The sequence below is a fragment of the Sander lucioperca genome, chromosome 2 (assembly GCF_008315115.2).
Source record: "Sander lucioperca isolate FBNREF2018 chromosome 2, SLUC_FBN_1.2, whole genome shotgun sequence".
NCBI classification, from domain to species: Eukaryota; Metazoa; Chordata; class Actinopteri; order Perciformes; family Percidae; genus Sander; species Sander lucioperca.
In genome coordinates, this window is record NC_050174.1 from 36,346,911 (window position 1) to 36,365,391 (window position 18,481).

The 18,481-nt window shown below is 40.8% G+C and overlaps 1 protein-coding gene across 5 annotated transcripts in view; it reads right to left on the reverse strand.

The window, feature by feature from the left end:
• adgrv1 (adhesion G protein-coupled receptor V1) overlaps positions 1–18,481 on the reverse strand; it is a 170,583-nt gene that overhangs the window by 108,093 nt on the left and 44,009 nt on the right. For 3 of the 5 annotated variants that reach the window (XM_031305028.2, XM_031305027.2, XM_035996728.1), the window contains exons 22-46: positions 16,932–17,305; positions 16,045–16,224; positions 15,464–15,644; positions 14,971–15,164; positions 14,723–14,852; positions 14,355–14,435; positions 12,794–12,933; positions 12,239–12,604; positions 11,868–12,111; positions 11,532–11,747; positions 11,212–11,427; positions 10,866–11,110; positions 10,566–10,747; positions 9,952–10,450; positions 9,208–9,517; positions 8,012–8,221; positions 5,262–5,392; positions 4,526–4,625; positions 3,875–4,054; positions 3,164–3,327; positions 1,650–1,737; positions 1,445–1,468; positions 620–698; positions 390–528; positions 9–150 (exon numbers count right to left, since the gene is read on the reverse strand). In XM_031305028.2, the coding sequence (XP_031160888.2) occupies positions 9–150; positions 390–528; positions 620–698; positions 1,445–1,468; positions 1,650–1,737; positions 3,164–3,327; positions 3,875–4,054; positions 4,526–4,625; positions 5,262–5,392; positions 8,012–8,221; positions 9,208–9,517; positions 9,952–10,450; positions 10,566–10,747; positions 10,866–11,110; positions 11,212–11,427; positions 11,532–11,747; positions 11,868–12,111; positions 12,239–12,604; positions 12,794–12,933; positions 14,355–14,435; positions 14,723–14,852; positions 14,971–15,164; positions 15,464–15,644; positions 16,045–16,224; positions 16,932–17,305 (4,815 nt within the window). The remainder of the gene's footprint in view (positions 1–8; positions 151–389; positions 529–619; positions 699–1,444; positions 1,469–1,649; positions 1,738–3,163; positions 3,328–3,874; positions 4,055–4,525; positions 4,626–5,261; positions 5,393–8,011; positions 8,222–9,207; positions 9,518–9,951; positions 10,451–10,565; positions 10,748–10,865; positions 11,111–11,211; positions 11,428–11,531; positions 11,748–11,867; positions 12,112–12,238; positions 12,605–12,793; positions 12,934–14,354; positions 14,436–14,722; positions 14,853–14,970; positions 15,165–15,463; positions 15,645–16,044; positions 16,225–16,931; positions 17,306–18,481) is intronic. The other 2 variants (XM_035996730.1, XM_031305029.2) reach the window with 1 other exon arrangement.

Genomic DNA, 18,481 nt, shown 5'->3' on the forward strand with positions numbered 1-18,481 from the left:
CTATCTACCTGTGGTATTGGTGCCCAGCTCCAGCCCAGGGGACGGCTTGGACAGGATGAGCTGGAATCTCTCAGCTCCCTCTGGAAGGGCGTCATCGATGATCTGCACTTCTACAAACTTATGCCTTTCGCCGTCAACAAAATTGAGCATCTGTGTGGACAGAGGGGGTTTTCAGTTTAGTTTGGGCTCTCATCCAAAAGGCTCCTTTAGCTCAGCTTCTTCAGAACTGAGGAGTCCTTTTTGGTGAGAGGCGAAACATCTTCAATAATCTAAAGCAAGTACAGTTGCTCTTGACTAATAGTCATGCTACTAAAAGTATTTTAATATGTGTTGTGTAAGTATGGGTCTGTGATTTTGTGTGCAATGTTTGAATACTGTGTATGGCTGACCGTTTCACTGGTGTTGTAGTCCAGTCCCTGTTGAGCTTCCAGGTTCTGAGCATAGAAGAAGAGAGAGACATTTCCATACGTCCCTTTGTTCCTGTAGGCCACTAGAGTCAGTACTCCCATGGTTTCATTCACTTCAAACCTGGAAACCAGAACATATTTGTATGAGAAAAGCACTTAGAGCACGTACAAATCAACATAAGAGATGTGTTATTTGTGGGTGCATTTCTTACATGGTGTTTGTCCATTCAATGACTCCTCTAATTCCATCGTTAGCAGCAATGCTAATCTCTGCCACCAAACCATGGGTGTCTGGGGAAATAACATCATTCACAGAGGAAACATTTAGACTGTAAATTGCTTTTTATGACTGTGGTAAAAAGTTTAGCATTAGCGTCAGCGCTGACCTCGGGGCTGTAACTACAGTGCAAGCACCAACAGAAAGATACGCAAGAGGAAACTGTCGAGGATCTAGCTTTTCGTCATGGCATATTTGAGCACATTACAGCTAAGAAGTGTCTCCTGTAAGTGGCTTGGGAGACTGAGTAGCCAAGTCTTTTGGGTGGACTGATTTATGACCCCCTGAATAGTCGTCTCCCATTCACTCCACGGCCAAGACGCTGGGAGGCCAGCTACAGGTTTAGTTTGGCTTTCTCTCTCCTCACCACACGGTGCTACCCGGCTCCCACCAAATCCCCAGGCTTCCTCAATCATGGAAAGCATCAATCTCACCATCCAAGCCACATAATGACTGCTGCCAAAAGAGCGGCTGTGTGTTTACTGTGTGTCTCCACGCAGAAGGCCAGATGGTATTCTGGGAGCCTGCTGCTTGTGCCTGTAGTATTCTGTCCACTCATCACTTTCTAAATGTACTCATTCATAAATTGGATCGCGGTTTAGATTATGCAAAAGCCGTAGCAGAAACTACCAAGCTCTTCCATGGTGCATTTTGACAGTCAACTACAATGTTGTAGTTTAATGTACCGTACAGGAATGTTGTACATTAAACTACCAAACATTTTAGGCAAAGCTTGGGAACATACAAATGTGTATTTTACCTGGCAATGTGCAATACACAACCTCTACTCATCACACAGAGCAAATGGTGAGAAAGTATGAAGAGAAAAGAAGGAAAGTCATTTCATAAAATAAAAAAACAACAACATTTTTAACATGTAATCTGACACCGTAATAGCACAACTGTCTACGATGGCCAAAGTAGTACCAGCATCTCAGCTATACGCTGCTTAAATTGCTCCATACCTAGTTGGGGAACTGTGGCAAGAGTCGTGATGAGCACTGCTGATGTTATGTTGACCAGGAAGAACTCCTGCAACTCAGGAATGTCGTCCTAATAAAACAAATGGTAATTAAAAAGCTTTTAAATCCCACATTCAAACAGATCTGCTTCATGGAAGTACAGCTAGCGTCAGGAAGATAAAGCAGAGCTGACAAACAGTTTGACCCATCATCTTACAGTCCTCCAGAAAAACGTGATTTTGTGATCGCATAATTCAATGCATAATCAGCCAAAGTCCGCATATTTATGCGGGGGCCGCATTTTTTCAAATACGCCGCACTTTCGCCGCATAAATTGGCAATTTCCGCGCAAAATATGCGGGGCTTGCATGATTTCATAATCCCCGCATTTTCATTGCAAAAAAGTCACATATATCTTAGCAGAAAGTTGACAAATGTTGCGTTTACTTCACACAAGAGCAGCCATTTCCCCCTGTTACGTTATGAAGTGACGTAATTACGCGACGTGAACATCATCGAAAAGCTGCAAACCCCGCGACAAAGCCATGATGAAACCGCAGTTTTTGCAAGTTCCCGCAATTTCATCGCATAAAATTGCATAAATATCCTGCATATTCCATCGCATTTTTTAAGAAAACGTGCTGCATAATCAAGAAAAAACTCTGCATTTTTCTGGAAGGACTGATCTTAGGTATCACATTTGATGGAAGACAACTTGAAAGTGTTCATTGATCTAGTTGAATTTCAGGTTGCACAAATTATGTATAAAGCAAAAAACAGACTACTAACAGGTAATATTCAGAAGTTCTTTTTTGATAGAGAGGGGGGTTATAATTTAAGGGATAAGTTTAAATTCAAGGTTTTAGCTGTTCGCACAACTATAAAAAGTCAGTGCATTACAATCAGTGGTGTGAAATTGTAGAATGGTCTGTGCACAGAACTAAAGCAATGTCCAAACATAATCCAGTTCAAAAAAAGGTACAAAGCAATGATTTTCAAAAAATATATGAAACGAGGGTTTTAACAGTTGCAATATGTGTTCATTGACATATGTGCATGATTATATATATATATATATATATATATATATATATATATATATATGTATGTGTATGTATATGTATATATATATATATATATATATATGTATGTGTATGTATGTGTATATGTCTATATATACATATATATATATTATAAGATCAGTGTGATAAATATGAATAAGATATAAATATGTGGTAAATGAAATAATAATAATAATAATAATAATAAATTGAGTTATGGAAAAGGGGGTAGGATTAAATAAGTGTATACTTCTTCCTACTCCTTTTCAGACATGTCTATGTTGGCTAATGTTACTTATTGTTTATTTAATGTTTTGATTGTTTATTTAATGTTTTGCTTATTTAACTTATTAGTACATTTTTGGATGTTTTGTTTGGTTTATTTTTGATATGTCTGAACTAAATTTCTTCATTCATTCATTCATTCAAAGAATGGAAGACAGCCAAGGTCTTTACCTCCAGTATGGTGACGGGGATGGCGACAGAAGTCTGTCCATCCTGAAGGATTACAGAACCAGTACCAGAGATGAAGTCTTTTCCCGGTTCAGCGAGAGCACCCTCCACCTGGGACAAGTTTTGTAGAGATCCCCTTATGACCTCATAGGTGATATTCACTGCTCCTGTACACAAACATTACAATTCAATAACTTTATTAATCCCACAAGGGGCAATTGATGTAGTTAAGAGCAGCTACAGACAACACGCATACATAACAGCACACAAGCGTACATATAGGCCTACACCCTAGAGGGTAGATACAGAATAATAAAAAAAGAATTAATGATTTTATCCGTTTAAAAGTCGAATTGCAGAAGGGACAAAAGAATTACAGTGGCGAGTCATTTTAAAAGCAGGTAAAATATAACGACTTCTTGATGGCAACAGAGAAAATTCCCTCTGAAGAACATGATCTAAAGAAGACAAAATGCTCGTTGCTTTACGCAAGATTTGTTGATAACAAAGAGAATTTAAATCTATCTAACTTTAGAGCAGGTTTTGACTATATTGTTCAGGCTGTTTCTGTCTTACACTGTGAGGCTGTGATAAAAAATCAGCAGATAAACGATTTAGGTGTGATATCAGTTACAGGGTAAGGAATGGAATGGAAAAGGAAAACCTATTCATTTAGCACATGTTTTAGTGTACACAAGTCTTGTTCCCACTGACCTGAGGCTCCAAACTCTCTATTGACGTAGATGTTTATAGTTCGGTCCCGTTCCTCCGTGCTCACCCTAAGGGATGACGGGGCGATGCTCAGCAGCCCGTAGGGCTGATCGCTGGTGTCCACAGTAAGCACCGCCTCCCTGCCCTGAACATCCAGGGCAGCATGACCTGTCACCACAACGCCTGTGTGTGAAAGTGAGGGGAATGTTAATCCTGGTCATAATTCTGACTAGGGTTATTTTGAGTTTGTGTGTGTGTGGTTTCTTGCAGAATTTTTTTTTTTATTGGTTTATTTGATAGGCACCATGCATATTTATGAACATTGTTGTATAAAAAACAACATGTAAATATGCCAGAATTAGTAAAAAATAACTTAAAAATAATTTCATCTGCAGTCCCTAGGCAGGTGACATAGGACTAACATAGAGACAGTCAGCAGTCATACAGCACTCATTCACTATAAATTAAAAGGTACACATAATGGTGAAATATACATTGACAAAACAAAACAAAAATACATGACGACAAAGACATTATTCATCCACTTCTATACTGCATTCAATATAACAGTGAAAGTGTATGGGTGATGAAATGTGTGACAGTCAAAAGTGAGTGCATCTCTACCACTAAGACACTAGGGAGCCAATGCATTACCAAACGTTTGTATGTTGGACAAGGACACTTTGTATTCATCTTTGTTCTCTGGTGTGGCATCATCAAGGAGCTGCAGGACTATGGTGTCATTTAGTTTCCCCTGTAGGAGACACACCCCAACATCCATAATTACTGGAGACAACCGAAACAAATTATTTTCACGGAATCATTCCGTTTTATTTTACAGATTTGTTCCCGTATTATCTTTGTTAAACACAAAAATAGACAGTACGTTTTCATGTATATGGTAAAATAACATGAAAAACCTGTAACTGTGAATAACCATAGAATTTATTTTTTATAGAAAATGAATTTGTTTTCACATAAAAAGCAAATTTATTTTTATTTAATAAATTAAACTGTTCAAGTTTAATACTGTAAATACATGTCTTAAATTAGATTTAAAACATTACTGAATAGAGGACATTAGTTAATATGGGTGTAAATATCCTTCACTAAAGATTAAAAAGCCAAAATAATACGATGCATAAGATTTCATGTAGAATTAAAGCTAAAAACTATATTTTACTTATGGAAAATTACTGTATTTTTACAAGAAAGTTGTTACAGTGTGCACCATTTCAATGCAATCTTTTCTAGTTGATTCTATAAGCTCTGTGGTTGGCACCTTCAACCACTCTCACAGAAGATCAACAATGACAACATGACAATAATTGTGTTTAACCACAATCCCACAACAAGATGTTCAATGATCTCCATCTAGTACTGTATTTACCGCAGTAAAGAAAAGTGTCCCTGAGGTTCGGGTGAAGGTCCGATGTACGAGCGGCCCTTGTACAGTCCAGTCCACAGTGACATTACCCAGACCTGGAGCCGTTCTCAACACCAATAAGGACAGCCTCTCACCTGTAATATGAAATATAAGTTCAAATATAGGTTTGTAAAGATGGACTTGTCATGGATTGATGGACTCTTAAAGTGCTCATGTTATGCTTTTTGGCCTTTCCCCTTTCCTTTATTGTGTTATATATCTTTTTTTGTGCACGTTATAGGTTTACAAAGTGAAAAAGCCCAAAGTCCACGCCAAAGGGACTTACCATCTCCAACAGAAAACACTGTTCACAAACTGCTCCAAACAGCTCTATTGTAGTCCAGCCTTTACTTCAGTGACGAACGTGCGTCACTTCTTTGTAACACACGTTATAATGCTCGCCTAGCTGCTAGCATGGCACGCCCTCATACTCTGCTTCTGACTGGCTAGTAGTCCTTACCTAGCGACTGCGCATGTGCGACTCCCAACAAAGAACAGAAGTGTGATGCCTCACTCTGTAGCTAAAACAGAGAGCTCAACACACAGGGTGAAAAGAGGAGCTGCAGCAATGTGCAGTACAACAAAAATATGGTGTTTTTTGAAAATTAAACCATGTAACCCTATTCTGATACAACCTCTAAATACAATTATGAATCTGACAAATGAGCATATGATCACTTTAATGTGAAATGCATGTCTTAAACTGTAGTAGGGCTGGGCGATAAGGAGAAAATCCAATATCACAATATTTTTGACCAAATACACCGATGTGGATATTGCCGCGATATTGTAGGGTTGACTTTTGCTGCTTTTGCTTTCACAAAAGATTCACACAATGAGAGTTTTGATAAATAATCACCACTAATGTGGATGTAATGACTAAGTGGGTAAAGGTGAATAATAGAACAGCTAGAACAGTCTGGTACATTCAGAAAATGACATCGCTTTACTGTAATGTAGCCTTTAAAACCAGGAAAAGACAGCACTGGTGTCAGGATATTACGACTTCCAAAATTGAAGACGATATCTAGCCTTATATATCAATGTCGTTATAATATTGATATATTGTCTAGCAATATACTATAGATGCCAGTAGAGGCAACTCAAGGTCTCTAATGGTATGGATTATACTCAGGGAGACTTCAACCGCTCATGCATACATCATTTCAAGATAATGACAGACGACCACAGAACCCACCTGTTGCTACATGCCTCCATTAATATGAGCGCATTCCCTTACGTTTGCACTCATACATCATTCACATCTCTCGTGACAGGGACAGTGGTAATGGTTTGGAATGTAACGTAATAGGGGGGCGAGCTACTTCAAGCATATGTATTTATTATCAGCTCGCTCTCTTAGGTCTAGTTATGTTAAATCTACTGTCTGTTCCACACACCCGGCTTAAGAGACGGAGACTTTGGAATGCTCTACCTCCGGGATCTTGAACATTTTTTAGGCCAAGAACTTTAGCTCAAAGAGAGACAGAGTAGGGACCCCCTACTACATTTACTGTATATTTACTGTATAGAATTAAGTTGCATTAAACTGGGCCGCATGGATGAAAATAAAATGACAATGGCCCAATCCCTGAGGACTAAGGACTAAAGACTCACAGACTTAATTGATCTCAGGTGCTAAGTGAGTGAGTGTGTGAGACCACATGGGCTCAGATAGGTATAAATGGGATTGGGACAGTACTTCACGAGATCACGTTACCTTGGCGACGTTTAATAACAAAGATACTTGCCAGTTTGGGAATTTTCATTTTAAGTTTGATGCTTTCCACACGGCCAAGGCACAGGAGACGGCTGCCTGATTCCAAATTTTTTCAAACTCTTGTTTTACAAGCTGGACAAAAGGTCCGTTCTCTTCCGTGGTCGTGTGTCATGCTGTTGTCTATGCTGTTGTTTACCTTTGTAATTTCCATTTTTTTCATTTTGGTTTTCCGTGGTAAACGTCACAATGCTTTGAACTGTGGGTAATTCCCTTTGGTGAAGTCTGCATCGATGCAGACTCACGGAAAGGGCTCGGTAAGTATGTACTCAAACCCTCACGCCCTTTGAAATTCGACATTGGGACAACCCTAAGCCCTTACGAATTTCACGAGAACGCGCACCAAAGTCCGTGAGTCCGGACTTTGGGATTGGGCCATTGAATCCTTAAGATTAACGATATGGCTACCATAGTAGGCATGGGACGCTTATCTTCAATGTGTAAATAAGATTTTCTTTCACAAATAGACCAATTTATCATTGCTATTAAAATGGTAGATGCATGTTAATGTATATTTTCAGACATATATTCATTTAAAAAAAAGAAAGTTTTGAAAAAATATTTTGTAAACATAATTTGGCAGTCCTCCTGCACTAACTCTGAGGACCCCCCAGGGGTCACGGGAATATCTCTGCTCTACCTTCATCCTTACGGTCTGCTGTTTCTGTGGACTCTTTTGAAAACCAGATAAAGACCTACATTATTAAAAACAGGCGTTTGGTTGACCCGCCTGTACTTTATTTTTCATGTACTACTTTGTAATTTTAATTTGTGTATTGTGTTTTTAATATGTAGCATCTTGTGTGTTTTTATGTAAAGCACTTTGTGATTTTTATCTGTGATAAGTGCTCTATAAATACATTTGACTACGGTACTACAGTAGGGGGGTAATGGGCTTGGACATACATACTATAGAATATCAAAAATAGCTACCCACCTTCTCTGGCAATGACAGAACGTGAGGCTGGATGGAATCCTACTATCCCGGCCACATTATCGTTAGCCAATATCACTATGGTTACAGTGTCAGAGTTGGGCAGGATCCGACTTCCTCCCTCCGTATTAACAAGACCAATCATGAGGCTCTCGCTGTCCTCTGGCTCAATGTCATCTCTGATTAATATCTCTATTGTCTTCTTCAGAGCACCTGTAGACAGAAAGGACAAACATGCCTTTTAATAGGAAGTTGTGCCAAATAATCAGCGGTGGAACAAGTATTCAGATCATTTACTTAAGTAAAAGTACTAATACCACACTAAAAGTCCTGCATTGAAAATGTTACTTGAGTAAAAGTATGTAAGTATCAACAGGAAAATATACTTAAAGTATTAAAAGTAAAAGAACTCAATGCAGAAAAATCCTCACATTTTAGAAACTGGAAACGATCTAAACAGTTTCTGTCAGTCAACTAAGTGTTTAATCGGCTTATCATTTTGGCTCTACTTGAAAGCTTATATATTGTTGGGTAGTTTAATTTATAATAAAACATTGTATTTTATAAACTACATGTGTTCTATGTGCAAAAATCTTAATTTGTAAAGTAACTAGTAACTAAAGCTGACAGATGAATGTAGTGGAGTAAAAAGTAGAATATTTCTCTCTGAAATGTAACAGAGTAGAAGTAGAAAGTGGCATGAAAAGAAAAGACTCAGGTAAAGTACAAGTACCTCAAATGTGTACTTAAGTACAGTGCTTAAAGATGCTCTAAGCGATGTTGGTTGAGGTCACTTCTTGTTGACGTTCAAAGTACCGTCAAACAAAACGGAAGCTAGCTCGCCCCTCCCTCCTCCTCATCCCGTCCCCTCCCCCTCCCTTCCGCGCACTAACTCCCCAACCCCACCCCCAAATCCTTCTTGTCGGTCACTGGCTGGAACACTGTTTGTTATGTTTGGTGGTGCAGGTTGGCGCAGTTTGTTTTTGTTGCCGTTTGTGGAGCCTGGGTTGTCTACAGACAGTTTTTTTTACAGTGTGTTCAGGGGACAGGCAGCTAGCGGATAGTGAGGAGATGTTTGCTGTATGTGACAAAAAAATGTTGTAGCCTAAAAAACGCGTGACATCGCTTAGAGCACTTTTAAATAAATGTACTTAGTTACATTCTACCACTGCAAACAATTCAGTGAGTGATCCACATACCATCAAAGACCAGAGTCCCTCCAGTCCCAGTGAAGTCAGCATCTGGTGTGGCCTTTCCTCCAACAAACCTCCACTCTACGGTGACGGTGCCCAGATTCCCTCCTCTCCGCTCTATAACCAGGGGCACCACAACCGTAGGCTCCTCTCGAACCTCTAGATAGAGCCCCTCGTTAGTGGTGTTGGGACTGAGGCTGTATATCAAAAATACGCCAAACGCGTCTCCATTCATCCCTATAGTGACCACAGCTTTGTCTGGCTGGCCAATCGAGGGCAGGTTCTTCTGTGCCACAGTCAGATTCATCAGGCCCACCTTTAAACAATACATGGTAAAACATATGATCCGTTATAGAGTTGAAATAGCATGCATTAGGCCTGCAAAGATTAATCGACTAGTAGTCAACTATTAAATTAATCCGCCAACTGTTTTGATAATTGATTAATCGGTTTGAGTGATTTTTTATTAAAAAATAAAAATAAATATTTCTCTGATTCCAGCTTCTTAAGAGTTGTGGACAAAACAAGACATTTGAGGACGTCATCTTGAGCTTTGGAAAACACTGATTGACATTTTTCATAATTTTCTGACATTTTATAGACTAAACAACTAATCGCTTAATCAAGAAAATAATCAACAGATTAATCTAGAATGAAAATAACTGTTAGTTGCAGCCCTAGAATGCATAACACAGGGCAATATATTTATATATTTATATATATATATATATACCCCTGATTGGGTTTTACCTTTAGGATCTGTATGGAGAAGCTCTCAGCCATTTCAGGGAATGTATCAGTCAAGATTGGGACTGTGAGGTTGGCGACCCCTGACCCATCTTCCATGAAGGCACTTTGAGCTGTTACAGGGGTGTAATCACTCCCTGCCACAGCCTGGCCACTGAACAGGACAGCAGCTGCAGTGCTGTTTTTGACATAAGTCATAACCTGAGATTTAACGGTCAGCTGGTCAACCCCTGAAGTCACCCAAGTGCAGGATGGTGGGCTCACCCCTGATGACAGAGAGAAGGCCTGGCAGGCTCGTTCTCTCAGACAGGCAGCAGCGCATGCAGCCAGTGGGTCTGTCTGACCGGTGATGTTAACAGTCCTAAGGGGGGCAGTGGATGGAACACCTGGTTTTGGGAGGTCATAGTACATTAGCAGATTCCGGCCATCAGCCTGAGCCAAGCCAACAATGTCGATGTCAGAGGTGCTGTACACAATCTCCAAGCGACCAAACAGACCACCTCTGGAATAAAGGCAAAGGGGATGACAGAGAAAAGACAGCAGATAGGAAAAGTGTGTTTAATGTGAGTACATAAAAAAAAAACATTATTCCAGAAGAAAACAATAATTAAAAGTACCTCCTGCGGACAGTAACATTGGCTCTATAAACCCCCTCCAGTGGCTCTTGAACGCGGTACACAGACAGCTCAAAGTATACTGTCCCATATGGATTATCATTTTCAGGCACTATTATGTTAACAGATCTATCGGCTCCAAGGCTTCCTCCATTACTGGCACCAGTAAGCTCCACCTTAATTATCTAGAAAAGACGAAAGGAGTTCAATAAATAAACATTGCGGCTTAAATTATGTAAAATATTTCAACGGATGTATCATTTTACGCAATTCACAGTGGCATTTTCAATGTCAGCTACTTACCTCTGTGATTTCAGGTACGTCGTCAGCTAAAATCTCCACTAGGAGCGTCTTCATGGTCTCTCCGGGAGCAAATCTCACCTCTCCTGATGTGGGTCTGATGTCCCCCACTGCTAGTTTACCATTGACAGTGGCCTGCCATTGGACTACCACTGTGCCAATAGTACCAGCTTTACGCACTATAGGCAACGTGACCTCAATGGAATTAGACCCTGGCTCCTCTATGGTAACTGGAACTGCTTGGAAGACTAGGTAGAAATAAAATCAAGAACTCGCTTAACATTGACAAATTGTCCAAAATATGGAGAAATAATAAGACACAAACACATCCTGGATAATGCCAACTAACCAAAGGCACCAAAAGGGTCATCAGAAGGCAGTATGGTGATGATGGCACGTGTGCGCTCCCCGAGGAGAGCTCCCCCGGTGGTCTGGTTGATCAGCTCTATGAGAAAGGTCTCCTCCAGCTCAGGGATGGCATCATTGATGACATAGACGGGGACAGATTTACTGGACTCCCCTTCTAGGAGGACCACATCAGTGGAGGCTACGCTGTAGTCATCACCTATAGGATGGCACACATGCACATACATATGGACATGGCCTGCCTGCTCACACACAAATCATAAAGAGACAGATTTAAATCCATGTTCCATGCCCAACACTTACTGACTCTGGCGGTCAAAGGCACTGCTCGGAACTTGACGGATACGTCAGCAAAAATCCCCCCAACACGTGTAACATTGATTATGGGCCCAACATAGTCCTCAGCGACACTGACAGCAGAAGCTGACAGCTGGAGCATTCCAAAAGCATCGTCGCTGGCCTCCACTATCACCTGGGCTACAATGTCAGTCATGGGGCCCAGAGAAGGGGAATTGGAAACTAAAAAGAACAGTGAGAGGATATTTAATCAGTTTAGTGTGGTAAGGTTGAATATCATTATAGCTTAAATGAATTCTTCAGGTAAAACTTCCCACTCAGTGGGGTGTGTCAGTATCTTACTGAGCCTCTTCTGCTCTCCTTTGATGAGTTGAACACTGAGCAACTTCACAAACACTGACTCGTCTCTTTCTGGATCCTTATCATCCAGCACTCGGAGGGTGATGTTTGCTTGACTCTGATTGGCCAAGAACACAACAGAATCCAGGAGGGGAACAAAATCCCGCCCTTCAGTGGCTCGGCCCACCCCAGGGGTCCTGTAAGGTTCCGGATCTGCCTCGTTTAGTGTCCCATACGTGACTCGCACCTAGACAAATAAAAAATGGGAAAAAAATAGTTTCATTCATCATGTGGGAATCCGTTTTTATTTATTTATTAAAAGTCACAGAATCATAAGTGGCTTAAATTTTCTATACTTTTACAGAAGTACACACCTGACCCATCAGGCCTCTCTGTCGCAGGATGGTGAGGGAGACAGTTGAGTCAGCTTCAGAAAGTCGGACAGACCTTGTTACATTAGCGAATACAAAAACACCATAAGGATCGTCGCTGGCGAGCAGAGTCAGGGTAGCAGATGTCTGGACACCCAGACGACCGTTGGAGACATTAACCAAGGACAAGTTGAAACTCTTGTCCAACTCAGAGATATCATCCTGGGCCACATTGATGATGATGTTCTCTGACTTCTGACCTACACCAAAGGTGATGTTCCCAAACCTGCTAAGGAGCTGTCCCTCAGAACTGGGATCAGCCTCCCAGTACACAGTTACATTGAAAAGGTCACCAAAGGACCGATCCACCTAAAAGAGAACAATAAAAAAAACATGGCATGATGATGAACAATACTTAACAATACACTGTAATAAAAAAAAACGTGACGGACTGAGAGCAGTATTAGCATCTTGACTTGCAAATGCAAACACAAGAAAACATCTATCTCCTTGAGCCTCAATGGGCCCTTCCTAATTTTTAAACTGATTTACACTGACCTGCAGAATTACAGAGCTGCGTCCATCCTCAGGTTCTGTCCCGTTAACAGTCTGGGATGTAGGACTGAACTGAAACACTCCATGGGCATCATCAGAAGCAGCGATGATCACTGTGATATGGGATGCAACTCCCAAGCTGGCTACACATAAACATAAAGACAAAACTCTGTGTTACTTTTTGGTGATACATTTTGGTTGCATTTTTTTGAGTTTCAGTTTGAAGAAAATGAAAAGGACCCAATGGGAGGGAATGGAAATGTGACGATGATCTTTTAATCAATCAAGCTAGTGATTTTAATATAAATAGCCTACTAATAATACCCAACAAACATGCACCTGTATTGCCTCATCTGCTGGAAGCTCCATTTAAAATCTTCTGTTTCTATGTGAAAAATAAACTTTCAGGCTCACAATAATAAATGTCTTTTTAATATCCAGGTTCAGTTTGTTGAATTGAAACCAGTAAAAGATCAGCAAAGCTGAAACATGCTTCAGCAGTAAATAAAGAGAGGAAACTGAAAAGCTGGAACTCAAATTAAGTTTTAAATATTATAGTTATAAATGTAAAAAGTAAAGGACCAAGAATAGATCCCTGAGGAACTCCTCCAACACGTTTGGACGGAATTTAATGACGAAGTATGTAATCTATCGCAGGGGGGACCACAAGGAGTCCTTGAGGGGGTTTCAGAGGGGAATTTATTTTTACTATAATTACATCCATAAGTAACACAATAACAGAATGTATGACTATTTTGGTCATGGGTTTCATACACTTTCTGTAATAAAACACCTAAAAGCAAAATTCCTATCAGACTGCAGACCCAGAGGTTTGGGACAAAATCTTATCAAATGGGGGTCCGTGATCTAATTTGTTTCAGTTTAGGGGTCCTTGATGTGAAATAGTTTGGGAACCACTGGTCAAGAGAATCAGATTGAAATGGCAGCTTCATAGTGTGTGGTGACAGAATGGTTGACAGCAGCCCAAACTTCTTTGACACTTAAGTCAACCACTTACTCTTACTACCCTTTAAGGGCTATTTGCTTTTCCCACATCCCTCCCCTTGGGTACTTCTCACAGGGGTCACAGTACAAAATAAATACCACACACAATTAAACACATGCATATGCACACACACACCTACACATATATATATGCATTTACGACTGAGCTGAAAGATAATAATTTAAGAAGTGTTAAGGATGATTTTTATGTGTACTATGTCTGATAGTACACAGTAGTCCAATTTGCCCAAGAATTTAAGTAATGAAGTTTTCAGAGGAGAGTTTCTGAGCTTTTATGTGCAAATCTGGTTTACAATTCTATCAACCCAGCCAAAAATATTATTCTGAAAGAAAGACATAGCACTTTCAATTTGTGAGGACAAAAAATGGTCATGTATAAATGTATATTCTTGTCAGCAGCCGCAACATGTCACTTGATCCCTAACTTGACTTTGAAATATGCATCCTGCAGCCCTGGGGAGTGAGAAATGATGTGGGTGTGGGGGTGAAGGAATGGAGACAAGAAGCAGTTTGGGGAGAAAAGGAGGGGGATACTTACCATGGTGATGATAGGATGGAAGGAGGAAGTCAGAGTCACTCTCCCCACTACCACTTCCTTCACTACGCAGAAACTGATCCACTGATGGATCACACACGAGGATCAAACAAGTGTCACACCAGGTAAGAATCACACCCGAAGAGTGGAGATCGAAGGGCAAATAGAAAGGAAGGAAGGTAGGTAGGTAGGCATGTAGGAAGGTGGGTATGAGGAAGCACACAGGACCACAGCACACAAAACACACAAAAACAGTAGGGCAGATTACAGGGTCAGTTGAGCTCTAATTAAAATAGGCAAAGAACGAAAAGAAATATATCAATATGTGACTCAAAAAAATGAAAACAGTAGGGTTGTGATCATTTTCTCACCTCCTCCATCAACATTGTAGAGCTCCACTCTAAAAATCTTATCCAGCTCAGGGACAGGATTGTCTATGATGGTCACGGTGATGAACTTTAACCTCTCCCCTGGAAGAAAGTCCAGCATGCCCTCTGAGTCCTACCGGAGGTAACAAGGGAAGCAGGCAAAATGTATTCTCTCTATCTTCTGATTAGTTTATCGATACATCATCTGCGTGTATGCATCAGTAGGCTTAAAGACTGTAGTGGAAACAAACCTCGTAGTCTTCAGGGCTGGAAGCTGTGAATGGGGTTGTCCTGTATCCCACCATGACCCTTCCCAGAAGGCCTTGGGCCCTGGCCACCAGCAGACGGACTTCTCCATCTTCCTCGTTAACAGTTAGATGGGCAGGTTCTAACAATGGAGCGATAAATCCCTCTCCTGGAGGGCTGGGCTGAAACTGCAGCAGGCCTGGATTAGGGAAGGGTGTGTGTTTGTGTGTTCATTGTTATGTGTAGAAGAAAGGAAATAGGGGAGAATGTAACGAAAAGGAGGGAAAGGTGTGATTGAAGTAGGAGGGCAGGGAGTGGGGGAGGAATAGAATAATGCCCATAAGATGGAGAAGAAGAGAGAGAAAATTGTAATTATATTTAGCTGACCCAATAAGCCACTTGTAATCATAATCTTAGAAATATGGACCGCTTATTGCTAAAAAAAATAGCAACATTGAAAGTACAACAGTGCTGTTTTTTGGGCATGTGAGTGAATACCGTAAGGGTGGTCACTAGCTGTGACAGTGATGGTGTTAACAGAGTTATTTGCGTCGATGCTTGCACCACTGGTGGGGGTGGAGCCACGCTTCCCATCACCGGACATTGCTGACACCAGTGTGATCTGAAAGGACTCTGCCAGCTCTGGGAGGTTATCATCCAACACCAACAGGTTCAATACCTAACAAAAAAGTGCATACATTAGTTTTATGTTCTAGTCCAGGCTCTACCCATGAATCTATATTTCGGTAAAAGTAAATGTAAAAGCTTGAGCTGGCACCTGTTGACTCATCAGTAAATACACAAACAACCAACCACTAGATGGGGCTGATTGTCAAAAAAACATTTGCATTTGGGTAACTGTAAATTCCTGCTTTTAAACTGGACATACGATATATATTTAAAATCAATATACTACAGTAAATACAGTGCACACAAGGTACATCACACTTGTTTTTACCGACTGAGTACCTTTGCTTTGTGTGACCCTGGATAAACTCAGAGGGGTTTCCCACAGCTCAAAAAAGATCACATCAATACAGATCCGACCGTTGAGTCACTCTCACACACAGTACACACACCTCAGAGCGCTGTCCAGGCATGAAAAGCACAGCTCCGGTGGCATTAACAAAATCTTGATGGGCTGGCATCTCACTGTGCAAGCTGTCCAGTTGGGTAACACTGTAGTTGACATAAACGTGGTCCAGAGATCCCCGCATACGCTCAATCACACAAGAGATAGTGGAACCCTCACCAGTGGTCTAAACAAGGGAATACAAATGTTGATTAATTCTGAACCGCTGGAGGAAAAATGATAAATATTGAATGCTTAAATGAGCTAGTCTTACCAACTATGTTAATGAGCAGGTCTAATTCCAGCACAGTAATAATGTGATTTAGAGAGGAAGCACCTGATAGCCCACGTGCCTCTATGTCTATTAATCCCCAAAGGATCAAGGATATAAAGACGATCCTCTAGTTCTGATGGAATGCCATCCCCAGCCCTCCCACCTGTTGTGCTGATGGAAACGAGGAACTAGATCTCCCATTTCCAGTGCTGGAACTCGTGATCCACTTCTACAGGAATGCCTTGACCTGCAGCCTCACCAGCTGTTGCTCAACCTGAGAGGGGCCAACATGAGAGCCCACGCATCCAATGCAACTAAAAACAGAGAGCATGCTCTCCCTGCAGCCAGGCATGAAGACTGATGAAATATGCAGCAGGATAGAGGCCGATAAACCAGTCGGTTTACGTTACATGTGTTTCTATGCATGTTTTTTTTTTTGTAGACACAACTAAGTGATGACACTAACAAATGCTACTGTAGTAGTGGTCATGAAGATGATTAATTTATTGATTACGTGTGGTTTACGTTCCAAATGTTGTAATTGCAGAGTTTGTGAGGGGCTAAAAGATACAGCAAAAAACGGTCCACTAAATGCCACTGACTAAACAAATTGCACTTACATCAGGTATGCAGGCCCCGGTGAATCCAAAAAGCCCATTGGCATTGTCACTCTTCATGACTCGCAAAGTAGCAGTGGGTCTGGGGAAAGGGAGGCGCGCTCCACCATGAACTGCTACCAACTGTAGATAGAACACCTCCTCTCCCTCCTCCTCATTATCATCGCTGACTTCCACCACAAACGACTTCTGCCTCTCCTCCTGCCGGTACCGTAGGTAGCCGGAGATGTTACGCAGGTCGGTTTTAGCAGGCTGGGTGTGAAGCTCGTGGATGTGGCTTCGGTTCAGCTTAGTCCTGTACAAGCGAACATCCTGGAGAAGGCCTGTGTACCGCTGTTCGCCCACAGGATCTGACCCGATAAACACTGACGCAGGTCCTAAAGTAGAAAGACATAGAAGAAAACAGCGCATCAAATTGTATACAGCAGATGGCTAATTGGCAAATTATGTTTAAGATGTACAAGTTGGAAATGGTTGGATACAGAATTAAACAAACCACAATCTTTGCCTCAAGATCAACTTCGTACAGGATATGATATGACAAATATCAGGTTGAAAAAAAGGAAACACTGATATTCAGTAGATTAATGTGGTACTGGGTCACAAGCTGCAATCAAACATACACACACACACACACACACACACACACATACACGCATCCACAGATATAAGTTCTAATTCATTAACTGTGGATGTATTTGATGTATTCTCTTCCCTACATGTCAAACAAGATCATTGTGTGTTGAACACATTTCAGTGTACTTTTAGAGGTTTCAAAGCTGCTGTACCCATGATTTAGTTTGAAATAATACAGACCTTACTGTCATTAATTCCTGAAACTCCAACCACTTTTGGAAAATAACTGTGTTTGTCACATAGCGGATCGTTTGCATGCTTTAAAAATCACAGATTGATACATTTGTTTTACAGAATAACACTACTACATTACATTATTTTTATGATTTATTTAACTAACACCTGAGATCCTGTAATTTATCATTTTAGTTGACTTGAGATCTGGTGAGATAATAGCAACTGAATATAAATTAAATAATTTTCACACTTCTTTTCAGACTTTTTTGACCGCTCATATAATCATATTAATGTCAATGGTGAAACAAACGTGGTTGCTACATTGGAGTGTATTGGGACCACAAACAGAATCTTGATTAAGGCCGCTAAATGCCCAGCTCCGGCTCTTTCTCATTACTCATTTATACGTACACCTCTCGTGCCTATTGCTTCCTTTTACTTGCACAAAATGGGACACATGCAGGAAATCTGCCACAGTGAGCAAGTATAAAGCCCTGACACAAAACAATTCCTCTATGGGTTGAGTTACCAGTAGCAGGACAATAACACATGACATGATTGATGATTATGTGTACATCTACTGTGATTGAAGTTAGCCAAAGAACCATCAGAATATTTCCCCCAAGGGGCGCTTTTGGAGCATTACAGGCTGCGACTATTGTCTCCAATAATTAGAGAGACTAGACAGAATAGAAGATGCCAGCTGATTCCCTTTAGCAGTAACAATATCCAGCAGTGCT